The 26,645-nt window shown below is 53.2% G+C and overlaps 1 protein-coding gene and 1 long non-coding RNA gene across 3 annotated transcripts in view; one reads left to right on the top strand and one right to left on the bottom strand.

Annotated features, from left to right (window-relative positions):
- The first annotated feature begins 1,634 nt into the window (after positions 1-1,634).
- The window catches only part of LOC132386863 (uncharacterized), a 51,230-nt gene continuing 26,219 nt past the window's right edge, over positions 1,635-26,645 (top strand). Inside the window, exon 1 of the long non-coding RNA XR_009509691.1 lies at positions 1,635-2,216. This is a non-coding gene — a long non-coding RNA (uncharacterized LOC132386863). The remainder of the gene's footprint in view (positions 2,217-26,645) is intronic.
- The window catches only part of LOC132386862 (NACHT, LRR and PYD domains-containing protein 3-like), a 79,873-nt gene continuing 57,672 nt past the window's right edge, over positions 4,445-26,645 (bottom strand). For both annotated transcript variants that reach the window (XM_059959206.1, XM_059959207.1), the window contains exons 7-9: positions 14,696-16,433; positions 8,076-8,162; positions 4,445-4,810 (exon numbers count right to left, since the gene is read on the bottom strand). In XM_059959206.1, coding sequence (XP_059815189.1) covers positions 4,639-4,810; positions 8,076-8,162; positions 14,696-16,433 — 1,997 coding nt within the window. In that variant the 3' untranslated portion in view covers positions 4,445-4,638. The remainder of the gene's footprint in view (positions 4,811-8,075; positions 8,163-14,695; positions 16,434-26,645) is intronic.

Here is a 26,645-nt window from a genome sequence, read left to right as displayed (position 1 = left end):
GTTGTCATTCATTCAATAGCACAGCTAACGCTATTTAAACTAGCTGGCTGGCCGCTCAGGAGCTACTCTATTGCAGACATCCCACCTCTCCCGGGAGTTCCGGGAGTCTCCCGCAAATTGATGGTGCCTGCTTCCCTGAAATGAGATATTGCAGGATGGGATTAATTGAGTGATGGAATGGTGCAGACGGAGCTTCACTGTGTGTTTGGCATTGCAAGTGTGTGTTGGGAGGGTGTGGAGGGAGATTCAGTCTGTGTATGACCCCACAAGTGTGTGATGAGACGGTGTGGAGGTAGATTCACTGTGTGTGTGACCACAGGAGTGTGTGATGGGACGGTGTGGAAGGAAATCCACCCTGCATCTGACCCGGGTGTGTGTGATGTGACAGTGTGGAGGGAGATTCAATCCACATCTGAACCCGGGAGTGTGTGCTGGGACGGTGTGGAGGGCGATTCACTCTGTGTCTGACCCCGGGAGTGTGTGATGGGACGGTGTGAAGGGAGATACACTCTGTGTCTGACCCCGGGTGTGTGTGATGGGATGGTTTTGAGGGAGATTCACCGTGTCTGACCCCGGGAGTGTGTGATGTGATGGTGTGGAGGAAGCTTCATTCTGTGTCTGACCCTGAGAGTGTATAATGGCATGCGGTGGAGGGAGCTTCACTCCGTGTGTAATGTCGGTATTCCATCCCCCATCCGTCTCGTACTCGGGGCCTCAGTGGTTTACAATATACTTTAATGATTTAGATGAAGGGATTAAAAGTAACATTAGCAAATTTGCTGATGACACAAAGCTGGGTGGCAGTGTGAATTGTCAGCAGGATGTTATGTGAATGCAGGTTGGGTGAGTGGGCAAATGTATGGCAGATGCAGTTTAATATGGATAAATGTGAGGTTATTCAATTTGGTGGCAAGAACAGGAAGGCAGATTACTATCTAAATGGAGTCAAGTTAGGAAAAGGGGAAGTACAAAGAGATCTATGTGTTCTTGTACATCAGTCCGTGAAAGCGAGCATGCAGGTACAGCAGGCAGAAAAGAAAGCTAATGGCATGCTCGCTTTTATAACAAGAGGAATTGAGTATTGGAGTAAAGAGGTCCTTCTGCAGCTGTACAGGGCCCTGGTGAGACCCCACCAGGAATATTGTGTGCAGTTTTGGTCTCCAAATTTGAGGAAGGACATTCTTGCTATTGAGCGTATGTTCACAAGGTTAATTCCCGGAATGGTGAAACTGTCATATGTTGAAAGATTGGAGTGACTGGGCATGTATACTCTGGAATTTAGAAGAATAAGAGGGGATCTGATTGAAACAGATAAGATTATTAAGGGATTGGACACAATGGAGGCAGGAAGCATGTTCCTGCTGATGGGTGAGTCCAGAACTAGAGGCCACAGTTTAAGAATAAGGGGTAGGCCATTTAGAACAGAGATGCGGAAAAGCTTTTTCACCCAGAGTGTGGTGGATTTGTGGAATGCTCTACCCGGACTCTGCCAGTCCAAGCTCTCTCAGCCTGGAGCTGAGACGCTACTGTGTCAGTGTGAGGAGCTCCGACCCACTGTTGCAGTGCACAGGGTGCGGGGGGCAGCAGAAACCTCAAATAAAACTCGAGTCCGGCACCAGGACAGGAAGTTACAGCGGTTTATTGATTCCATTATGATCAATGCAAATTAAACAATGTGTGAGCTGCTGACGTGCGGGAATAAATAAGCTGCTCCCGACTCACTCACACTCACACACAATTAACTGACCGGCGACAAGGACTGACAGTTTGAATAATCAGTCCCGTTTCTCACCGTCACTCTGCATCGGGGAACCGATGATTATAAAATCACACTTCAGGGCCGTGTCCGGGATCGCTGCAGATCCAGGGTCACTGCCGAGGGATTTGTCCATTTAACATCATTATATCGGCCAGGCTGCCGAATGCACCGTCCTCAGCAAAGGGGGCAAAAGGATTCTCTCCCGGGATCATCCCCCCCACCCCGGGACACCGGTGTCCCAGACTGAGCCCCGGCCTCCCGGGCTCTTCCTGTCCGGGTAATTCCCCGGGGAGTCACGTCGGTGTCTCGTACACGCACTTCCGGCGGAAGCTGTCCCGCCGGACAACAGGCGGAAACACGTCACTGCGGGACCGCTGCGAGCGACGCACACAGCGCGAGGCCCGAGCCGGGTCCGTTAAAACCGTTGAAAGTTGAACCAGGCGCGCGGCCGTTAAAGGTAAGGGCGGGAGTTAAAGGGGAGGGCGGGGAGTCGGCCAAATGTCCCCATCCCGCGGGCGGGGATGTTCACACATTCGGATCCACCATCAGTCCGGGTCTGGGTTCCAGGTAAGATAAAGGTTAAAGGCCAAATGTTCACAGATCCACCATCAGTCCGGGTCTGGGTTCCAGGTAAGATAAAGGTTAAAGGCCAAAAGTCCACAGATCCACTCTCAGTCCGGGTCTGGGTTCCTGTAGAGATCTCAGTTCCTTCATCCCGATCTCACTGAACCGATTCACCACATTCAGATGTTCACAGATCCACCATCAGTCCGGGTCTGGGTTCCTCCAGAGATCTCAGTTCCTTCATCCCGGTCTCACTGAACCGATTCCCCACATTCAGATGTTCACAGATCCACCATCAGTCCGGGTCTGGGTTCCTCCAGAGATCTCAGTTCCTTCATCCCGGTCTCACTGAACCGATTCACCACATTCAGATGTTCACAGATCCACCATCAGTCCGGGTCTGGGTTCCTGTAGAGATCTCAGTTCCTTCATCCCGGTCTCACTGAACCGATTCACCACATTCAGATGTTCACAGATCCACCATCAGTCCGGGTCTGGGTTCCTGTAGAGATCTCAGTTCCTTCATCCCGGTCTCACTGAACCGATTCTCCACATTCAGATGTTCACAGATCCACCATCAGTCCGGGTCTGGGTTCCTGTAGAGATCTCAGTTCCTTCATCCCGGTCTCACTGAACCGATTCCCCACATTCAGATGTTCACAGATCCACTGTCAGTCCGGGTCTGACTTCCTGTAGAGATCTCAGTTCCTTCATCCCGGTCTCACTGAACCGATTCACCACATTCAGATGTTCACAGATCCACCATCAGTCCGGGTCTGGGTTCCTGTAGAGATCTCAGTTCCTTCATCCCGGTCTCACTGAACCGATTCACCACATTCAGATGTTCACAGATCCACTCTCAGTCCGGGTCTGGGTTCCTGTAGAGATCTCAGTTCCTTCATCCCGGTCTCACTGAACCGATTCACCACATTCAGATGTTCAGATCCACACTCTCAGTCCGGGTCTGGGTTCCTGTAGAGATCTCAGTTCCTTCATCCCGGTCTCACTGAACCGATTCACCACATTCAGATGTTCACAGATCCACCATCAGTCCGGGTCTGGGTTCCTGTAGAGATCTCAGTTCCTTCATCCCGGTCTCACTGAACCGATTCACCACATTCAGATGTTCACAGATCCACTCTCAGTCCGGGTCTGGGTTCCTGTAGAGATCTCAGTTCCTTCATCCCGGTCTCACTGAACCGATTCACCACATTCAGATGTTCACAGATCCACCATCAGTCCGGGTCTGGGTTCCTGTAGAGATCCCAGTTCCTTCATCCCGGTCTCACTGAACCGATTCCCCACATTCAGATGTTCACAGATCCACCATCAGTCCGGGTCTGGGTTCCTGTAGAGATCTCAGTTCCTTCATCCCAGTCTCACTGAACCGATTCCCCACATTCAGATGTTCACAGATCCACCATCAGTCCGGGTCTGGGTCCCTGTAGAGATCTCAGTTCCTTCATCTCAGTCTCACTGAACCGATTCCCCACATTCAGATGTTCACAGATCCACCATCAGTCCGGGTCTGGGTTCCTGTAGAGATCTCAGTTCCTTCATCCCGGTCTCACTGAACCGATTCCCCACATTCAGATGTTCACAGATCCACCATCAGTCCGGGTCTGGGTTCCTGTAGAGATCTCAGTTCCTTCATCCCGGTCTCACTGAACCGATTCACCACATTCAGATGTTCACAGATCCACCATCAGTCCGGGTCTGGGTTCCTGTAGAGATCCCAGTTCCTTCATCCCGGTCTCACTGAACCGATTCCCCACATTCAGATGTTCACAGATCCACCATCAGTCCGGGTCTGGGTTCCTGTAGAGATCTCAGTTCCTTCATCCCGGTCTCACTGAACTGATTCACCACATTCAGATGTTCACAGATCCACTCTCAGTCCGGGTCTGGGTTCCTGTAGAGATCTCAGTTCCTTCTCCCCGGTCTGACTGAACTGATTCACCACATTCAGATGTTCACAGATCCACTCTCAGTCCGGGTCTGGGTTCCTGTAGAGATCTCAGTTCCTTCTCCCCGGTCTGACTGAACCGATTCACCACATTCAGATGTTCACAGATCCACCATCAGTCCGGGTCTGAGTCCCTGTAGAGATCTCAGTTCCTTCATCCCGGTCTCACTGAACCGATTCAACCCCAGCCTGAAACAGATGGGAGAATAAAGATGAAATAAACAGATCACACAACAGTGTCAGTAACAGGGGACCGGGGTTAATGTTTCAACAACACTCACAGACAAATATCACCAGAAAACCCGCGGATCCGCTGATATTTTATCACATTGAACATTAACACAAACACTCACCGGATCCACTCCAGACTCGGGAGGGTCTGTATGAGGCAGCGGAGAGCGGGGACAGATCGGTCTGTCAGAGAGTTTTCACTCAGGTTCAGCCCCGTCAGTGATGGGTTTGTACTGAGAGCGGAGACGAGATCCTCGGCACCAGAATCTGTGAGACCGACATCCCACAGCCTGGAGATGAGAGAGAGTGAGGGTGAAGGACACAGAGAGACAGGAGACGGTACAAATCCCCAGTGTTTATCAGTAACACAATTACTGATCACATTAATGTTCAGTGTCAGACACCCAGTGACTGTAAACACAATCTCCCACAGTCTGGTACTTACCACAGACTCTGTATTTTACACGCCCGTTTCCTCAGAGCCGCAGACACCAGTTTCACTCCTGAATCCCCCAGTTTATTACCACCCAGGTTCAGCACCGTCAGTGATCGGTTTGTACTGAGAGCGGAGACGAGATCCTCGGCACCAGAATCTGTGAGACCGACATTGACCAGCCTGGAGATGAGAGAGAGTGAGGGTGAAGGACACAGAGAGACTGGAGACGGTACAAATCCCCAGTGTTTATCAGTAACACAATTACTGATCACATTAATGTTCAGTGTCAGACACCCAGTGACTGTAAACACAATCTCCCTCAGCCTGGAGATGAGAGAGAGTGAGGGTGAAGGACACAGAGAGACTGGAGACGGTACAAATCCCCAGTGTTTATCAGTAACACAATTACTGATATTTCCTTCAGCACGACTGGGCAGGTCGGCCAGTGAGAACAGCGAGAAGAGTTTAAAAGGAAGACAGATTTACAGAGCGAGCGTCAGAGGAGCGGGAGACAGAGTAGGAAGGCTTTGGCTCAACGGGGCTTCGGCGATAAAGGATCGAGGCGAGGTAGGTTATCTGTTTACAATACAGACAGAGAGTATGTGTGTGAGGCTGGGTTTCTGTGCTCGGTGTCAGATGTGGGAGATCCTGGAGACTCCCAGCCTCCCGGACGGCAACATCTGCACCCGGTGTGTCGAGCTGCAGCTCCTTACAGACCAAGTTAGGGAACTGGAGATACAGCTCGATGACCTTTGTCTGGTCAGGGAGAGCGAGGAGGTGATAGAGAGGCGTTACAGGCAGGTGGTCACATGCAGTTGATAGAGAAGGGAGGCACTCAGTCCGATGGTTTGAGATGTGTCTATTTTAATGCAAGGAGTATGATGAATAAAATAAATGATTGACTGTGTCTGAGTGAGTCTCTGTGTGTGGAAGTTAGGAACAGGAAGGAGTCAATAACTCTACTGGGTGTATTGTATAGACCACCCAACAGTAACAGGAACATCGAGGAGCAGATAGGGAGACCGATTCTGGAAAGGAGTAACAATAACAGGGTTGTTGAAGTGGAAGATTTTAATTTCCCAACTATTGATTAGCATCTCCCTAGAGTGAGGGGTGTCGATGGGGTGGAGTTTGTGAAGTGTGTTCAGGAAGGTTTCTTGAAGCAATATCTACATAAGCCTACAAGAGGAGAGGCTGTACTTGATCTGGTTTTGGGAAACAAACCTGGTCAGGTGTCAGATCTCTCAGTGGGACAGCATTTTGGAGATAGTGATCGCAATTCTATCTCTTTTACCATAGCATCTTGGAGGAAGGGGGATGGGGAAGAGAGATCCCACAGCAGGAAGGGGATGGGGAAGAGAGATCCCACAGGAGGAAGGGGGATGGGGAAGAGAGATCCCACCGGAGGAAGGGGGACGGGGGGGAGAGATCCCACAGGAGGAAGGGGGACGGGGAAGAGAGATCCCACAGGAGGAAGGGGGACGGGGGGGAGAGATCCCACAGGAGGAAGGGGGACGGGGAGGAGAGATCCCACAGCAGGAAGGGGGACGGGGAGGAGAGATCCCACAGGAGGAAGGGGAACGGGGAGGGGATCCCACAGGAGGAAGGGGGACGGGGAGGGGAGATCCCACAGGAGGAAGGGGGACGGGGAGGAGAGATCCCACAGGAGGAAGGGGGACGGGGATGAGACACCTCACAGGAGGAAGGGGGACGGGGAGGGGAGATCCCACAGGAGGAAGGGTGACGGGGAGGGGAGATCCCACAGGAGGGTGACGGGGAGGGGAGATCCCACAGGCGGGTGACGGGGAGGGGAGATCCCACAGGAGGAAGGGGGACGGGGGAGGGGAGATCCTACAGGAGGAAGGGGGTCGGGGAGGAGAGACCCCACAGGAGGAAGGGGGACGGGGAGGAGAGACCCCACTGGAGGAAGGGGGATGGGGAAGAGAGATCCCACAGGAGGAAGGGGATGGGGAAGAGAGATCCCACAGCAGGAAGGGGGACGGGGGGGAGGAGACCCCACAGGAGGAAGGGGGACGGGGAGGAGAGACCCCACAGGAGGAAGGGGGACGGGGAGGAGAGATCCCTCAGGAGGAAGGGGGACGGGGAGGAGAGACCCCACGGGAGGAAGGGGGACGGGGAGGAGAGACCCCACAGGAGGAATGGGGATGGGGAAGAGAGATCCCACAGCAGGAAGTGTGATGCGGAAGAGAGATCCCACAGGAGGAAGGGGGATGGTGAAGAGAGATCCCACAGGAGGAACGGGGACGGGGAGGAGAGATCCCACAGGAGGAAGGGGGGTGGGGAAGAGAGATCCTACTTTTGGAAGGGGGATGGGGAGGAGAGATCCCTCAGGTGGAAGGGTGATGGGGAAGAGAGATCCCACAGGAGGAATGGGGATGGGGAGGAGAGATCGCACAGGAGGAAGGGGGACGGGGAGGAGAGATCCCACAGGAGGAAGGGGGATGGGGAAGAGAGATCCCACAGGAGGAAGGGGATTGGGAAGAGAGATCCCACAGGAGGAAGGGGGATGGGGAGGAGAGATCCCACAGGAGGAAGGGGGATGTGGAAGAGAGATCCCACAGGAGGAAGGGGGATGTGGAAGAAAGATCCCACAGGTAGAAGAGGAATGGGGTAGCAATCACTACAGGAAGGATGTGGAAACCATAGACAGGGTGCAGAGGAGATTTACAAGGATGTTGCCTGGATTGGGGAGCATGCCTTATGAGAACAGGTTGAGTGAACTCGGCCTTTTCTCTTGGAGTGACGGAGGATGAGAGGTGATTTGTTAGAGGTGTACAAGATAATGAGAGGCATTGATCGTGTAGATAGTCGGTCTTTTCCCCAGGGCTGAAATGGCTAGCACGAGAGGGCATAGTTTTAAGAATGGGCTGCTGGAGGCGAAAACTTTAAACTACAGGATGGTTACATGGAGCTTAGAAATATAGAGCACTATGGGTAAAACCGAGGTAATTCTAAGGTAGAAACATGTTCAGCACAGCTTTGTGGGCCGAAGGGCCTGTATTGTCCTGTATGTTTTCTATGTGTCTACTGATCACATTCATTCTCATTGTCAGACACCCAGTGACTGTAATCACAATCTCCCACAGTCTGGTACTTACCGCAGTCTCTGTATTTTACACTCCGGATTCCTCAGAGCCGCAGACACCAGTTTCACTCCTGAATCTCCCAGGTCTTTCCGCCCAAGTCTAAACGCAAACAGACAGTTTGATAAACAAAGTGATTCAAACCGTGGGTCTGGGGGAATTTCTGTCACTCGGATATTTCAGGAAACATTAAACTGTCCAGTGAATCACTGATCGGAGTTCCCATCACTGTCAATGTCCCTCACTGCCCAGCTCCAGGGTACTTACCGAATGTCGGTAATTTCGTCTGTCGGTGTGACCCTCTAAACCCCACATATACTGTCCCATTCCCTGATGGAGAGAAAAGTGTTTCTGACCGAAATGCAGAAATGTCAATGGGACACAGCGAAATAGACCCACCCAAGCTAAAGGGATGGGGAAGAGAGATCCCACAGGAGGTAGGGGGTTGGGGAAGAGAGATCCCACAGGAGGAAGGGGGATGGGGAAGAGAGATCCCACAGGAGGAAGGGGGATGGGGAAGAGAGATCCCACAGCAGGAAGGGGGATGGGGAAGAGAGATCCCACAGGAGGAAGGGGGATGGGGAAGAGAGATCCCACAGGAGGAAGGGGGATGGGGAAGAGAGATCCCACAGGAGGAAGGGGGATTGGGAAGAGAGATCCCACAGGAGGAAGTGGGATAGGGAAGAGAGATCCCACAGGAGGAAGTGAGATGGGGAAGAGAGATCCCACAGGAGGAAGGGAGATGGGGAAGAGAGATCCCACAGCAGGAAGGGGGATGGGAGAGAGAGATCCCACAGGAGGAAGGGGGATAGGGAAGAGAGATCCCACAGGAGGAAGGGGATGGGGAAGAGAGATCCCACAGCAGGAAGGGGGATGGGAGAGAGAGATACCACCAGAGGAAGGGGGATGGGGATGAGAGATCCCACAGGGTGAAAGTGGATGGGGGAGAGAAATCCCACAGAAGGAAGGGGAATGGGGAAGAGAGATCAAATAGGATGATGGGGCATGGGGAAGAGAGATGAGACAGGAGGAAGTGGGTGGGGAAGTGAGATCAAACAGGAGGTTGGGGGATGAGTAGGGGAGATCCCATTGGAGGAAGGGGGATGCTGAGGAGAGATCCAATAGTTGGAAGGAAGGGGGAGTGGGAACAGAGAGCCCAGAGGATGAAAGGGGGATGGGAAAGCGAGATCTCACAGGAGGATTGCTACCTGTGCCACGTGCTGGTGAGGCTAGAAATAGGAAGATAATGCAGCTAAATACGTGGCTGAGGGGATGGTGCATGAGGGAGGGGCTCATGTTTCTGGACAATTGGGCTTTCTTCCAGGGGAGGTGGGTCCAGTCGAATTGGACAGTTTGCACCTGAACTGGAGGGGACTAACATCCTTGTCGGTAGGTTAGCAAGTTCTGCTCCGGGGGTTTTAAACAAGGTTGCAGGGGGAGGGGAACCAGAGTGTTAGAGCAGATAGTGAGGTGGTGGAGGATAAGGGTCATGCGAGGACTGCTTGTATAGACTGATATCAATGGTTTGTATGTGATAGAAATGTTCTCAGGTGCATCTATTTCAATGCAAGGAGTATTGCAGGTAAGGCAGATGAGTTTAGATCGTGGATTGGCACGATGATATCGACATTATTGCTATTAGTAAGACTTGGTTTGCAGGAGGGGCAGGACTGGCAGCTTCATGTTCCGTGTTTCCATTGTTTCAGATGTGATAGGGGGTAGGGATGAAAGGGGGCGGAGTGGCATTACCAGTCAGGGAGAATATCACAGCTGTGTGTAGACCGGAGAGCCCGGAGGGTTCGTCTACAGAGGCCATATGGGTGGAGCTGAGGAACGGGAAAGATGTGAGCACACTAATAGGGTTGTATTATAGACCGCCCAGTAGTCAGAGAGAATTCGAGGAGCAAATCTGTAGAGAGGTAGCTCACCAATGTAAGAAACAGAAAGTCGTAATTGTAGGGGATTTTAACTTTCCACATATTGACGGGGACTCCCACTCTGAGAAAGGGTTAGATGGCGTGGAGTTTGTCAAATGTGTCAGGAAAGTTTTCTAAATCAATATATTGAGGTATCAACGAGAGAGGGTGCAGTACCTGATCTCCTATTAAGTAACCAGACAGGTCAGGTGACAGAAGTATGTGTCGGTGAACATTTTGGGTCCAGTGACCATAATGTCATTAGTTTTATGATAATTATGGATAAGGATAGGACTGGTCCGCCAGTTAAGGTTCTGAATTGGAGAAGGGCCAATTTTGTGGAAATGAGAGAGGATCTGGGAAGAGTGGATTGGGATGTTGTTTTCTGGCAAGGATGTGTTCAGTAAGTGGAACGCCTTCAAGGGTGAAATTTTGTGAGTGCAGAGTTTTCATGTTCCTGCCAGGATTAAAGGCAAAGTTAACAGGCAGAGGGAACCTTGGTTTTCAAGGGATATTGGCGATCTGCTTAAGTAGGTGTTTAGCAGCTATAGGAAACAAGGAACAAATGAGGTACTTGAAGAGTATAGAAAATGTAAGCAAATACTAAAGAAGGAAATCAGGAAGGCAAAAAGAAGACATGAGGTTGCTTTGGCAGATAATGTGAAGGTAAACCCGAAGGGTTTCTACAAGTATATTAAGAGTAAAAGGATAGTAAAGGACAAAATTGGTCCCCTAGAAGATCAGAGTGGTCGTCTCTGTGTGGAGCCTCACAAGATGGGGGAGATCTTAAACAGTTTTTTTGCGTCAGTGTTTACTCAGGAAACTGGCATAGCGGATATGGAATTAAGGGAAACAAACAGTAGTGTCATGGAACATATAGAGATTAAAGAGGAGAAGCTGCTTGCTGCCTTACAGTGAATAAAGGTAGATAAATCCCCCGGGCCTGACATGATATTTTCTCGGACCTTGAGAGAGACTATTGTAGAAATTGCAGGGGCTCTGGCAGAAATATTTAAAATATCCTCAGCCAGCGGTGCGGTGCCGGAGGATTGGAGGGTAGTTCATGTTGTTCCGTTGTTTGAAAAAGGCTCCAAAAGTACACCAGGTAATTACAGGCCAGTGAGCCTGACATCAGTAGCAGGTAAATTATTGGAAGGTGTTCTGAGAGATCGGATATACAAGGATTTGGACAGCCAAGGGCTGATTAAAGATAGTCAGCATGGCTTTGTGTGTGGTCGACCATGTTTAATGAATCCTGTAGTGTTTTTCGAGGATGTTACCAAGAATGCATATGAAGGAAAGGCTGTCGATGTTGTCTACATGGACTTTTGTAAGGCCGTTGACAAAGTCCCACATAAAAGGTTAGTTCAGAAGGTTCAGACACTAGGTATCCATGGAGAGGTTGTAAACTGGATTCGAATTGGCTGTGTGGGAGAAGACAGAGAGTGGTAGTGGATGATTGCTTCTCAGACTGGAGGCCTGTGACTAGTGGTGTGCCCCAGGGATCTGTGCTGGGATCACTGTTGTTTGTTGTCTGTATCAATGATCTAGATGATGATGTGATAAATTGGATCAGCAGGTTTGCGGATGACACTAAGGTAGAGGTGTTGTGGACAGCGAGGAAGGCTTTCAAAGCTTGCAGAGGGATCTGGACCAACTGGAAGAATTGGCCAGAAAATGGCAGATGGAATTTAATGCAGACAAGTGTGAGGTGTTCCATTTTGGAAGGACAAATCAAGGTACGACATACAAGATAAACAGTAGGGCACTGAAGAGAGCGGAGGAACAGAGGGATCCGGGGGTTCCGATACATAATTCCCTGAAAGTGGCTTCACAGGTAGACAGGGTTGTAAAGAAGGCTTTTGGCATCCTGGCATTCATAAATCAAAGTACTGAGTATAGGAGTTGGAATATTATGGTGAGGTTGTATAAGACATTGGTGAGGCCAAATTTGGAGTATTGTGTGCAGTTCTGATCACCTAACTATAGGAAGGATATCGGTAAGTTTGAAAAAGTGCAGAGATTTACTAGGATGTTGCCAGGTCTTCAGGAGTTGAGTTACAGGGAAAGATTGAACAGGTTAGGACTTTATTCCTTGAAGTGCAGAAGAATGAGGGGAGATTTGATAGAGGTTTACAATATTATGAGGGTATAGACGGGGTAAATGCGAATAGGCTCTTTCCACATAGATTAGGAGAGATAAATATGAGAAGACATGGCTTCAGCGTGAAAGGGGAAAGGTTTAGGGGGAGCATTAGGAGGAACTTCTTCACTCAGAGGGTGGTGAGAGTGTGGAACGAGCTGCCATCTGATGAGGAAAATATGGACTCACTCTTAAGCTTTATGAACAAATTGGATAGATACATGGATGGGAGAGGACTGGAGGGTTATGGACTGGGTGCAGGTCAATGGGACTAGCGGAATAAGGTTTTGGTACAGACTTGAAGGACTGAATGGCTTGTTTTCTGTGCTGTAGTGTTCTATGATTTTATGATTCTATGGGGAGGAGAGTTCTCACAAGCAAAAGGGGAATGGGGATGGGGAAGCGAGATCCCACAGGAGGAAGGGGGATGGGGAAGCGAGATCCCACAGGAGGAAGGGGGATGGGGAAGAGAGAGCCCACAGGAGGAAGGGGGACGGGGAAGAGAGATCCCACAGGAGGAAGGGGGACGGGGAAGAGAGATCCCACAGGAGGAAGGGGGATGGGGAAGAGAGATCCCACAGGAGGAAGGGGGACGGGGAGGAGAGATCCCACAGGAGGAAGGGGGACGGGGAAGAGAGATCCCACAGGAGGAAGGGGGATGGGGAAGAGAGATCCCACAGGAGGAAGGGGGATGGGGAGGAGAGATCCCACAGGAGGAAGGGGGATGGGGAAGTGATCCCACAGGAGGTCGGGGGATGGGGAAGCGAGATCCCACAGGAGGAAGGGGGATGGGGAAGAGAGATCCCACAGGAGGAAGGGGGATGGGGAAGAGAGATCCCACAGGAGGAAGGGGGATTGGGAAGAGAGATCCCACAGGAGGAAGGGGGATGGGGAAGAGAGATCCCACAGGAGGAAGGGGGACGGGGAGGAGAGATCCCACAGGAGGAAGGGGGACGGGGAAGAGAGATCCCACAGGAGGAAGGGGGATGGGGAAGAGAGATCCCACAGGAGGAAGGGGGATGGGGAGGAGAGATCCCACAGGAGGAAGGGGGATGGGGAAGAGAGATCCCACAGGAGGAAGGGGGATGGGGAAGAGAGATCCCACAGGAGGAAGGGGGATGGGGAAGCGAGATCCCACAGGAGGAAGGGGATGGGGAAGAGAGATCCCACAGGAGGAAGGGGATGGGGAAGAGAGATCCCACAGGAGGAAGGGGGATGGGGAAGAGAGATCCCACAGGAGGAAGGGGATGGGGAAGGGAGATCCCACAGCTGGCATGGGAGTGTGGAAGAGAGATCCCACAGGAGGAAGGGGATGGGGAAGAGAGATCCCACAGGAGGAAGAGGCATGGGGAAGAGAGATCCCACAGGAGGAAGGGGGATATAGACAGAAAATAAACAGGATGAAGGGGGAAGGGGTTAAGAGATCGGCCAGGAGGAAGAGGGATGTGGAACAGAGTTCCCACAGGAGGATGTGGGATTGGGAAGAGAAATCTCACAGGAGGAAGGGGGTCGGGGAAGAGAAATTCCACAGGACAATGGGGCATGCCAAAGAGAGATCCGACAGGAAGAAGTCGATGGGGGAGAGAGATCCCACAAGAGGAAAGGGTATGGGGAAGAGAGTTCCAACAGCAGGAAGGGATAGGGAAGAGAGATCCCACAGGAGGAAGGGGGATGGGGAGGAGAGATCCCACAAAAGGAAGGGGGACGGGGAAGAGAGATCTCACAGGAGCAAGGGGGATGGGGAAGAGAGATCCCACAGGAGGAAGGGGGATGGGGAGGAGAGATCCCACAGGAGGAAGGGGGATGGGGAGGAGAGATCCCACAAAAGGAAGGGGGACGGGGAAGAGAGATCTCACAGGAAGGGTGGTGGGGTGTGTGGACAAGACATCCCACAGGAGGATGAGGAAAGAGTAATAGAGAGTCCACGGGAGGAATGGGGATGGGGGCGAGATTCCAAAGAATGGAAGGGAGATTGGGATGAGAAGTCCCACAGGAGGATTTCAAGGGTAAACGATAATCCTACAAGACGAGACGACGCAGACATTTTTTGTACGTGTGTGTTGGGTCTGAACAGAGGCCCTGAGGAGATGCTGCCTCGCTCTTTGTGTATCTGGAAGTGAGCAAAGTCACACACGGGGAAGGGCAGTGGGAGGACAATCTCACAATGGTATTTCTTTCCTTCTCACTGGGACAGTCTGCTGACGGTCTCTTGTCCCTCACCGCGAAGGGGGTGTGAATCTCTGACCCACCTGCTGCAGTCAGTGTCGGTCTGGGTGTCAGTCACAGTGAGAAGGAACATTGTTAATGGACGTGTCACAGACAGCGAGAAACACGGCCATTCCTGTGATTTACTACCATTAAACCAATGGTCGTTGTTCACTGATCTGATGAAGTCTCCATCCCTTCACAAGGATCCACAGAACCCTCCCGTCCTTGGGGAATTACTGACCGATCCCATGGGCATTTGTCACAATTCTTCACAATCTAATTTACTACAAATTTACCAAAATTCCTTTCCATTGAAACAACACAATGGAACAGTTTCACAGATCAGAGTGAGAGATAAATCAAGTTACCTCAACTCCTGGCACTTGTGCAGCCCGGGTCCCAGCCGCTGTATTCCCTCATACTGAATGTGGCAGTTCTCCAGGTCGAGGTGTTTTATTGTATCACAGAGTCCGATGACATGAGACAGGACCGCGCAGTCAATTGGGGTCAGTGTCATTCCACTGAATGAAAGTGTTTCCACAGATCCCAGAGCGGCCTGAGCCAGTCCACGATTCTGAGACTCAAACAGGTAGTGCAATGTGTTCAGGAGGCTCCTTTTACCAGCTTCACTCCCTGTGTTTCCACTCTGGCGTTTAACCTCCTCCTTCACCCAGTCAATCACCCGGCAGGTTGTTTCATGAGGAAATGGACCCAGGAACTCCTCCAGGCCCCGAGCTGCCATTGGGTTGGAGAGACCAGCAACAAAACGGAGAAATACCTCAAACCGCCCATCCTTCACACAGTGGGCTTCAGTGAGGAGTTTCGTAATATCTCTGCCATCTGGGATCAGGAATTGTGCGACTGCAGCTACAAACTCTTGGATGGTGAGGTGTGGGAATGTGTACACCACGCTCCGGGCAGAATCCTCTCTCTCCAAAAGCTCCATCAGGAACCCGGACAGGAACTGGGAAGGCTGCAGTTTGTAGTTGATCAAATCTCCATCTGTAAACACAATCTTCCTCTCGGACACTCCTCTGAAGGCCATCTGACCAACCCTGAGTAACACATCACGGGGGTTCTCAATCTCACGGCCGTGGTTTTTCAGGATGTTGTAAATATAGTAGGAGTACAGGTGGGTGATGGTCTTGGGAACTCGCTGCGGGTCCCTGACTCTTTGTGTGAAGAAGGGGCCCAGTGCCAGGGCGAGGATCCAGCAGTAGGAGGGGTTGTAGCTCATGGTGTACAGGATCTCGTTCTCCTTCACGTGTTTGAAAACAGCTTCCGCCACCGTCTGATCTTCAAAATGTCTGATGAAATATTCCTTCCGTTCCTCACCTGAAAATCCCAGGATTTCAGCTTCGGTACCGATCTCAGCCTTTTCCAATAAATGTAACGCAGTGGGACGGGTGGTCACCAGCACTGAACACCCTGGGAGCAGCTTGCCCTGGATTAAACTGTACACAATGTCAGACACCTTGCACTTGAAATCTGGATCTGTGCATGTGGACCGAGTTTCCGTGTCTCTCCGACGGTCAGAAAAATTAATTTGGTCATTGAATTCATCCAAACCATCAAATATAAACAGCGATCCCTCTGGGTTCTTCCAGACCTCTCTCAGGATATTCCCAAAGTAAGGATACTGATCCAGAATCAGTTCCTTCAGGTTTATTCTACAGTTAATGGAGTTTAAATCGCGGAATTTGAAACTGAAGACAAACTGGAACTGTTGGTATATTTTCCCCGTGGCCCAGTCGTAAACAATCTTTTGTACCATTGTTGTTTTCCCGATCCCCGGGACTCCGGCCACTGCTGCCGAACTCCCAGATTTGGAGTTAGTTTGGGAAAACCTGCTCTGGAACAACTGATCCATCTGGAGTTTCTCCAGCTCTCCGCAGAGATGTTTTTCTCTCCACTCCTCGTGGTCTCTGCCTCTTGCCAGCAGCTCATGTTCCACAAGTCTCCGATCTCGAACAGTAGAAATGACCGTGAGCTCAGCGTATCGATCAACCAGCTGGAAAACCTTCACCTTCTCCCTCATCAGGATCGTGTTCACTCTCAGTGTTTCAGTTTTTGCCCGCAGAGTCTCCTTGTGTTTCTGTTGAACATCTTCCATGGGAACAGACAGTGGACAAACTGTTAGATGCCTCAGCTCAGAACTCAGTATTTAAGCACACCAGAGTTAGCTCAGAGCTGTTGCATTGATGGATTCATCAATGGTTGTTCGTACAGTAAAGTAAATTTGATTAACAGACCGCTGACTGGACGGAGAGGCCTGTTCCAGATAAACACCAGATCATCACATTTTCACATTAACTGTGCTGTGAAGGTGAGTATTTCCCTGGTAGTTTACTGACCCCCAACTGTTCCGTACTGGACAACATCTCACTACTGCCACAGATATCATTGCTCCTAAGGAAGTATCTTTTAATCCCTTGTGTTGATGTGGCGTATGGAGATAGAGAAGAAGGTGGTGGGCATTCTGTCAAAGGAACAGGTCGGGGAATCACAGCTCACCCTCCCCTCCCACCATCACTGAATCAAAATACAAAGCAGCAGATTTGCTGATCAGAACATGAACTGTGGGTGGGTGGGGGGGGGTGCGTGGGATCTCAAAGTGTGTTCGAAACCTGTCGGGGTATGTGGGGTTATGCACTGTGTCCGGCCTCTGCCAGGGATGTATGGGAAGAGCACAGTGTGTCAGGAACATGTCAGGTGTGTGGGGTCTCACAGTGTGTCAGGACCCTGTCAGGTGTGTGGGGTCTCACAGTGTGTCAGGACCCTGTCAGATGTGTGGGGTCTCACAGTGTGTCAGTATCCTGTCAGGGGCATATGGAGTCCCACAGTGTATCAGGACACTGTCAAGGGCTTGTGGGGTCGTAAAGGTTGTCAGCGCCCTAACCGGCATGTGTGGTGTTTCACAGTGTGTCAGGACCCTGTCAGAAATATGTGGAGTCTCGTAGTGTGTTAACCTGTTTAGGGGTGTGAGGGGTCTCAGTGTTTCAGGACCCTGTCAGGCATGTGTGGTGTCTCACAGTGTGTCAGGATCCTGCCAGGAGTGTGGGGTCTCAGGGTTTGTCAATTGATAATAGACAATAGGTGCAGGTGCAGGCAATTCAGCCTTTTGAGCCAGCACCGCCATTCAATGTGATCATGGCTGATCAGCCGCAATCAGTACCCCGTTCCTGCCTTCTCCCCATATCCCTTGACTCCGCAATCTTTAACAACTCTATCTAACTCTTTCTTGAAAGCATCCAGAGAATTGGTCTCCACTGCCTTCTGAAGCAGAGCACTCCATAGATCCACAACTCTCTGGGTGAAAAGTTTTTCCTGAATTCCGTTCTAAATGGCCTACCCCTTATTGTTAGCTGTGTATCTTGTTCTGGACTCCCCCAACATCAGGACCATGTTTCCTGCCTCTAGTGTGTACAATCGCTTAAAAATCTTATATATTTCAATCAGATCCCCTCGCATCCTTCTAAATTCCAGAGTATCGGGACCCTATCTGGCGTGTGTGGCATCTCATGGTGTATCACGAACCTGTCAGGAGAGTGTCGCGTCTGACAGTGTGCCAAGACCCTGTCAGGGGTGTGTGGGGTCTCACAGTGTGTCAGGATCCTGTCAGGGGTATATGGGGTCTCACAGTGTGTCAGGATCCTGTCAGGTGCGTATGGGGTCTCACAGTGTGCCAGGACACTGTCAGGGGTGTGTGGAGTCTCACAGTATGTCAGGACACTGTCAGGGGTGTGTGGGGTTTCACAGTGTGTCAGGACCCTGTCAGGGGTGTGTTGGGTCTCACAGTGTGACAGGACCCTGTCAGGAGTGTGTGGGGTCTCACAGTGTGCCAGGACCCAGTCAGGGGTGTGTGGTGTCCCACAGTATCTCAGGTCCCTGTCAGGGGTATGTGGGGTCTCACAGTGTGCCAGGACCCTGTCAGTGGTGTGTGGGGTCTCACAATGTGTCAGGACCCTGTCAGTGGTGTGTGGAGTCTCACAGTGTGTCTGGATCCTGTCAGGGGTGTGTGGAGTCTCACAGTGTGTCAGGATCCTGTCAGGGGTGTGTGGGGTCTCACAGTGTGTCAGGACCCTGTCGGGTTGTGTGGTGTCCCACAGTATCTCATGACCCTGTCAGGGGAGTGTGGAGTCTCACAGTGTGTCAGGACCCTGTCAGTGGTGTGTGGAGTCTCACAGTGTGTCAGGATCCTGTCAGGGGTGTGTGGGGTCTCACAATGTGTCAGGCCCCTGTCAGGGTGTGTGGAGTCTCACAGTGTGTCAGGACCCTGTCAGTGGTGTGTGGGGCATCACAGTGTGTCAGGACCCTGTCAGAGACGTGTGGGATCTCACAGTGTGTCAGGCTCCTGACAAGGGTGTGTGGAGTCTCACAGTGTGTCAGGAACCTAAAATGAGTTTGTGGGGCATCGCAGTGTGTCAGGACCCTGTCAGGGGTGTGTGGGGTCTCACAGTGTGTCAGGACCCTGTCAGGTGTGTATGGGGTCTCACAGTGTGTCAGGACCCTGTCAGGGGTGTGTGGGGTCTCACAGTGTGCCAGGACCATGGCAGGCGTGTGTGGCTTCTCACTGTGTGTCAGGACCCTGTCAGAGACGTGTGGGATCTCACAGTGTGTCAGGCTCCTGACAAGGGTGTGTGGAGTCTCACAGTGTGTCAGGGATGTGTGAGGTCTCACAGTGTGTCAGGACCCTCTCAGGGGTGTGTGGGGTCTCACAGTGTGTCAGGACCCTGTCAGGGGTGTGTGGGGTCTCACAGTGTGTCATGACCCTGTCAGAGACGTGTGGGATCGCACAGTGTGTCAGGCTCCTGACAAGGGTGTGTGGGGTCTCACAGTGTGTCAGGACCCTGTCACGGGTGTGTGGGGTCTCACAATGTGTCAGGACCCTGTCACGGGTGTGTGGGGTCTCACAGTGTGTCAGGACCGTGTCAGGGATGTGTGGGGTCTCACAGTGTGTCAGGACCGTGTCAGGGATGTGTGGGGTCTCACAGTGTGTCAGGACCCTGTCAGGGGTGTGTGGGGTCTCACAATGTGTCAGGACCCTGTCACGGGTGTGTGTGGTCTCACAGTGTGTCAGGACCCTGTCAGGGGTGTGTGGGGTCTCACAGTGTGTCAGGGCCCTGTCAGGTGTGTGCGGGGTCTCACAGTGTGTCAGGTCCCTGTCAGGGGTGTGTGGGGTCTCACAGTGTGTCAGGACCCTGTCAGGGGTGTGTAGGGTCTCACAGTGTGTCAGGACCCTGTCAGTGGTGTTTGGGATCTCACAGTGCGTCCGGACCCTGCTAGGCGTATGTGTCTTCTCTCTGTGTGTCAGGAACCTAAAATAAGTTTGTGGGGCATCACAGTGTGTCAGGCCCCTGTGAGGGGTGTGTGGGGTCTCGCACTGAGTCAGGACGCTGTCAGGTGTGTGGGGTCTCAGAATGTGACTGTATCCTGTCAAATGTGTCTGGGGTCTCACAGTGTATAAGGACCCTTCAGAATTATCTGCTGCCTCACAGTGTATCATGACACTGTCAGGATTGTGTGGGGTCTTACAGTGTGTCAGGACACTGTCAGGGATGTGTGAGGTCTCACAGTGTGTCAGGACACTGTCAGGGATGTGTGAGGTCTCACAGTGTGTCGGGACACTGTCAGGGGTGTGTGGAGTCTCACAGTGTGTCAGGACACTGTCAGGGATGTGTGAGGTCTCACAGTGTGTCGGGACCTGGACAAGGGTGTGTGGGGTGTCACAGTGTGTCAGACCCTGTCAGGGGTGTGTGGGGTCTCACAGTGTCTCAGGACACTGTCAGGGGTGTGTGGGGTCTCACAGTGTGTCAGGACACTGCCAGGTGTGTGTGAAATTTCACAGTGTATCCAAACCCTGGCAGGTGTGTGTGGCTTCTCAGTGTGTGTCACGAGCCTAAAAGAAGTTTGTGGGGCATCACAGTGTGTCAGGACCCAGTCAGAGACATGTGGGATCTCACAGTGTGTCAGGCTCCTGACATGGGTGTGTGGGGCATCACAGTGTGTCAGGACCCTGTTATGGGTGTGTGGGGTCTCACAGTCGGTCGGGACCCTGTCAGGGGTGTGTGGGGTCTCACAGTGTGTCATGACCCTGTCAGGGGTGTGTGGAGTCTCACAGTGTGTCAGGACCCTGTCAGGGGTGTGTGGTGTCCCACAGTATCTCAGGTCCCTGTCAGGGGAGTGTGGGGTCTCACAGTGTGTCAGGACCCTGTCGGGTTGTGTGGTGTCCCACAGTATCTCAGGTCCCTGTCAGGGGAGTGTGGGGTCTCACGGTGTGTCAGGACCCTGTCAGGTTGTGTGGTGTCCCACAGTATCTCAGGTCCCTGTCAGGATTGTGTGGGGTCTCACAGTGTGTCAGGACCCTGTCAATGGTGTGTGGGGTCTCACAGTATGTCAGGACCCTGTCAGGGATGTGTGGTGTCCCACAGTATCTCAGGTCCCTGTCAGGGGAGTGTGGAGTCTCACAGTGTGTCAGGACCCTGTCAGGGGTGTGTGGGGTCTCACAGTGTGTCAGGGCCCTGTCAGGGGTGTGTGGGGTCTCACAGTGTGTCTGGATCCTGTCAGGGGTGTGTGGAGTCTCACAGTGTGTCAGGGCCCTGTCAGGGGTGTGTGGGGTCTCACAGTGTGCCAGGACCCTGTCAGGGGTGTGTGGGGTCTCACAGTGTGTCAGGACCCTGTCAGGGGTGTGTGGGGTCTCACAGTGTGTCAGGACCCTGTCGGGTTGTGTGGGGTCTCACAGTGTGTCCGGACCCTGTCAGGGGTGTGTGGTGTCTCACAGTGTGTCAGGGCCCTGTCAGTGGTGTATGGCGTCTGACAGTGTGTCTAGACCCTGTCAGGTGTGTGTGGTTGCACAATGTGACAGGACCCTGACAGGGGTGTGTGGGCTCTCACAGTGAGTCAGGACCGTGTTAGAGATGGGTGGAGACCCACAGTGTGTCTGGACCCTGTCAGGTATGTGGGGTCTCAGAATGTGACTGTATTCTGTCAGGTGTGTGTGTGTTGGTCTCACAGTGTACCAGGACCCTTCAGTGTTATGTGGTGTCTCACAGTGTTTCGGGACCTGGACAGGGGTGTGTGGTGTCTCATAGTGTGTCGGGACCTGGACAGGGGTGTGTGGGGTGTCACAGTGTGTCGGGACCCTGTCAGGGGTGTGTGGGGTCTCAAAGTGTGTCGGGACCTGGACAGGGGTGTGTGGGGTGTCACAGTGTGTCAGACTCTGTCAGGCGTGTGTGGGATCTCACAGTGTGTCAGGACCCTTCAGTGTTATGTGGTATCTCACAGTGTGTCGGGACCTGGACAGGGGTGTGTGGGGTCTCAAAGTGTGTCAGGACCCTGTCAGGGGTGTGGGATCTCACAATGTAACTGTATCCTTGGAGGTGTGAGTTGGGATTCACAGTGCATCCGGACCCTTCAGAGTTATGTGCTGTCTCACAGTGTGTCGGGACCTGGACAGGGATGTGTGGGGTCTCACAGTGTGTCAGGACCATGTCAGGGATGTGTGAGTTCTCACAGTGTGTCAGGACCCTGTCAGGGGTGTGTGGGGTCTCACAGTGCGTCAGGACCCTGTCAGGGGTGTGTGGGGTCTCACCGTGTGTCAGGATCCCGTCAGGCATGTGTGGGGTCTCACAGTGCGTCAGGACAATGTCAGGGGTGTGTGGGGTCTCACAGTGAGTCAGGGCACTGTCAGGGGTGTGTGGGGTCTCACAGTGTGTCAGGACCCTGTCAGTGGTGTGTGGGGTCTCACAGTGTGTCAGGACCCTGTCAAGGGTGTGTGGGGTCTCACAGTGTGTCAGCACCCCGTCAGGGGTGTGTGGGGTCTCACTGTGTGTCAGGACCCTGTCAGTGGTGTGTGGGGTCACTCAGTGTGTCAGGACCCTGTCAGGAGTGTGTGGGGTCTCACAGTGTGTCAGGACCCTGTCAGGAGTGTGTGGGTCTCACAATGTGTCAGGACCCTGTCAGTGGTGTGTGGGGTCTCACAGTGTGTCAGGACACTTCCAGGAGTGTGTGGGATTTCACAGTGCGTTCAGACCCTGGCAGGTGTGTGTTGCTTCTCAGTGTGTGTCAGGAACCTAAAATGAGTTTGTGGGGCATCACAGAGTGTCAGGACCCTGTCAGAGACGTGTGGGATCTCACAGTGTGTCAGGCTCCTGACATGGGTGTGTGGAATCTCACAGTGTGTCAGGACCCTGCTAGGGGTGTGTGGGGTCTCAGAATGTGACTGTATCCTGTCAGGTGTGTCTGGGGTCTCACAGTGTATCAGGACCCTTCAGAATTATCTGCTGTCCCACAGTGTGTCAGGACCCTGTCAGGGGTGTGTGGCGTCTCACAGTGTGTCAGGACCCTGTCAGGGGTGTGTGGGGTCTCACTGTGTGTCTGGATCCTGTCAGGGGTGTGTGGAGTCTCACAGTGTGTCAGGACCCTGTCAGGGGTGTGTGGGGTCTCACAATGTCTCAGGACCCTGTCAAGGGTGTGTGGGGTCTCACAGTGTGTCAGGTCCCTGTCGGGTTGTGTGGTGTCCCACAGTATCTCAGGTCCCTGTCAGGATTGTGTGGGATCTCACAGTGTGTCAGGACCCTGTCATGGTGTGTGGGGTCTCACAGTGTGTCAGGACCCTGTCAGGGGTGTGTGGTGTCCCACAGTATCTCAGGTCCCTGTCAGGGGTGTGTGGTGTCTCACAGTGTGTCAGGGCCCTGTCAGGGGTGTGTGTCGTCTGACAGTGTGTCTAGACCCTGTCAGGTGTGAGTGGTTGCACAATGTGACAGGACCCTGACAGGGGTGTGTGGGCTCTCACAGTGAGTCAGGACCGTGTTAGAGATGGGTGGAGTCCCACAGTGTGCCAGGACCCTGTCAGGTATGTGGGGTCTCAGAATGTGACTGTATTCTGTCAGGTGTGTGTGTGTGTTGGTCTCACAGTGTATCAGGACCCTTCAGTGTTATGTGGTGTCTCACAGTGTGTTGGGACCTGGACAGGGGTGTGTGGGGTGTCACAGTGTGTCAGGATCCGGTCAGGGGTGTGTGGGGTCTCATAGTGTGTCAGGTCCCTGTCAGGGGAGTGTGGGGTCTCACAGTGTGTCAGGACCCTGTCGGGTTGTGTGGTGTCCCACAGTATCTCAGGTCCCTGTCAGGGGGGTGTGGGGTCTCACTGTGTGTCAGGACCCTGTCAGGGGTGTGTGGGGTGTCACAGTGTGTCAGACCCTGTCAGGGTTGAGTGGGGTCTCACAGTGTGTCAGGATCCTGTCAGGGGTGTGTGGGGTCTCATAGTGTGTCAGGTCCCTGTCAGGGGAGTGTTGGGTCTCACAGTGTGTCAGGACCCTGTCAGGGGTGTGTGGGGTCTCACAGTGTGTCAGGACCCTGTCGGGTTGTGTGGTGTCCCACAGTATCTCAGGTCCCTGTCAGGGGGGTGTGGGGTCTCACAGTGTGTCAGGGCCCTGTCAGGGGTGTGTTGGGTCTCACAGTGTGTCAGGGCCCTGTCAGGGGTGTGTGGGGTCTCACAGTGTGTCAGGACCGTGTTAGAGATGGGTGGAGTCCCACAGTGTGTCAGGACCCTGTCAGGTATGTGGGGTCTCAGAATGTGACTGTATTCTGTCAGGTGTGTGTGTGTTGGTCTCACAGTGTGTCATGACCCTGTCAGGGGTGTGTGGGGTCTCACAGTGTGTCAGGACCCTGTCAGGGGTGTGTGGTGTCCCACAGTATCTCAGGTCCCTGTCAGGGGAGTGTGGGGTCTCACAGTGTGTCAGGACCCTGTCGGGTTGTGTGGTGTCCCACAGTATCTCAGGTCCCTGTCAGGGGAGTGTGGGGTCTCACGGTGTGTCAGGACCCTGTCAGGTTGTGTGGTGTCCCACAGTATCTCAGGTCCCTGTCAGGATTGTGTGGGGTCTCACAGTGTGTCAGGACCCTGTCAATGGTGTGTGGGGTCTCACAGTATGTCAGGACCCTGTCAGGGATGTGTGGTGTCCCACAGTATCTCAGGTCCCTGTCAGGGGAGTGTGGAGTCTCACAGTGTGTCAGGACCCTGTCAGGGGTGTGTGGGGTCTCACAGTGTGTCAGGGCCCTGTCAGGGGTGTGTGGGGTCTCACAGTGTGTCTGGATCCTGTCAGGGGTGTGTGGAGTCTCACAGTGTGTCAGGGCCCTGTCAGGGGTGTGTGGGGTCTCACAGTGTGCCAGGACCCTGTCAGGGGTGTGTGGGGTCTCACAGTGTGTCAGGACCCTGTCAGGGGTGTGTGGGGTCTCACAGTGTGTCAGGACCCTGTCGGGTTGTGTGGGGTCTCACAGTGTGTCCGGACCCTGTCAGGGGTGTGTGGTGTCTCACAGTGTGTCAGGGCCCTGTCAGTGGTGTATGGCGTCTGACAGTGTGTCTAGACCCTGTCAGGTGTGTGTGGTTGCACAATGTGACAGGACCCTGACAGGGGTGTGTGGGCTCTCACAGTGAGTCAGGACCGTGTTAGAGATGGGTGGAGACCCACAGTGTGTCTGGACCCTGTCAGGTATGTGGGGTCTCAGAATGTGACTGTATTCTGTCAGGTGTGTGTGTGTTGGTCTCACAGTGTACCAGGACCCTTCAGTGTTATGTGGTGTCTCACAGTGTTTCGGGACCTGGACAGGGGTGTGTGGTGTCTCACAGTGTGTCGGGACCTGGACAGGGGTGTGTGGGGTGTCACAGTGTGTCGGGACCCTGTCAGGGGTGTGTGGGGTCTCAAAGTGTGTCGGGACCTGGACAGGGGTGTGTGGGGTGTCACAGTGTGTCAGACTCTGTCAGGCGTGTGTGGGATCTCACAGTGTGTCAGGACCCTTCAGTGTTATGTGGTATCTCACAGTGTGTCGGGACCTGGACAGGGGTGTGTGGGGTCTCAAAGTGTGTCAGGACCCTGTCAGGGGTGTGGGATCTCACAATGTAACTGTATCCTTGGAGGTGTGAGTTGGGATTCACAGTGCATCCGGACCCTTCAGAGTTATGTGCTGTCTCACAGTGTGTCGGGACCTGGACAGGGATGTGTGGGGTCTCACAGTGTGTCAGGACCATGTCAGGGATGTGTGAGTTCTCACAGTGTGTCAGGACCCTGTCAGGGGTGTGTGGGGTCTCACAGTGCGTCAGGACCCTGTCAGGGGTGTGTGGGGTCTCACCGTGTGTCAGGATCCCGTCAGGCATGTGTGGGGTCTCACAGTGCGTCAGGACAATGTCAGGGGTGTGTGGGGTCTCACAGTGAGTCAGGGCACTGTCAGGGGTGTGTGGGGTCTCACAGTGTGTCAGGACCCTGTCAGTGGTGTGTGGGGTCTCACAGTGTGTCAGGACCCTGTCAAGGGTGTGTGGGGTCTCACAGTGTGTCAGCACCCCGTCAGGGGTGTGTGGGGTCTCACTGTGTGTCAGGACCCTGTCAGTGGTGTGTGGGGTCACTCAGTGTGTCAGGACCCTGTCAGGAGTGTGTGGGGTCTCACAGTGTGTCAGGACCCTGTCAGGAGTGTGTGGGTCTCACAATGTGTCAGGACCCTGTCAGTGGTGTGTGGGGTCTCACAGTGTGTCAGGACACTTCCAGGAGTGTGTGGGATTTCACAGTGCGTTCAGACCCTGGCAGGTGTGTGTTGCTTCTCAGTGTGTGTCAGGAACCTAAAATGAGTTTGTGGGGCATCACAGAGTGTCAGGACCCTGTCAGAGACGTGTGGGATCTCACAGTGTGTCAGGCTCCTGACATGGGTGTGTGGAATCTCACAGTGTGTCAGGACCCTGCTAGGGGTGTGTGGGGTCTCAGAGAGTGTCAGGATCCTGCTAGGGGTGTGTGGGGTCTCAGAATGTGACTGTATCCTGTCAGGTGTGTCTGGGGTCTCACAGTGTATCAGGACCCTTCAGAATTATCTGCTGTCCCACAGTGTGTCAGGACCCTGTCAGGGGTGTGTGGCGTCTCACAGTGTGTCAGGACCCTGTCAGGGGTGTGTGGGGTCTCACTGTGTGTCTGGATCCTGTCAGGGGTGTGTGGAGTCTCACAGTGTGTCAGGACCCTGTCAGGGGTGTGTGGGGTCTCACAATGTCTCAGGACCCTGTCAAGGGTGTGTGGGGTCTCACAGTGTGTCAGGTCCCTGTCGGGTTGTGTGGTGTCCCACAGTATCTCAGGTCCCTGTCAGGATTGTGTGGGATCTCACAGTGTGTCAGGACCCTGTCATGGTGTGTGGGGTCTCACAGTGTGTCAGGACCCTGTCAGGGGTGTGTGGTGTCCCACAGTATCTCAGGTCCCTGTCAGGGGTGTGTGGTGTCTCACAGTGTGTCAGGGCCCTGTCAGGGGTGTGTGTCGTCTGACAGTGTGTCTAGACCCTGTCAGGTGTGAG

Source organism: Hypanus sabinus, unplaced genomic scaffold (genome assembly GCF_030144855.1).
Source record: "Hypanus sabinus isolate sHypSab1 unplaced genomic scaffold, sHypSab1.hap1 scaffold_135, whole genome shotgun sequence".
Classification (NCBI taxonomy): domain Eukaryota; kingdom Metazoa; phylum Chordata; class Chondrichthyes; order Myliobatiformes; family Dasyatidae; genus Hypanus; species Hypanus sabinus.
Note: the sequence above shows the minus strand (reverse complement) of the source record. Positions and strands in the feature narration are given on the sequence as shown.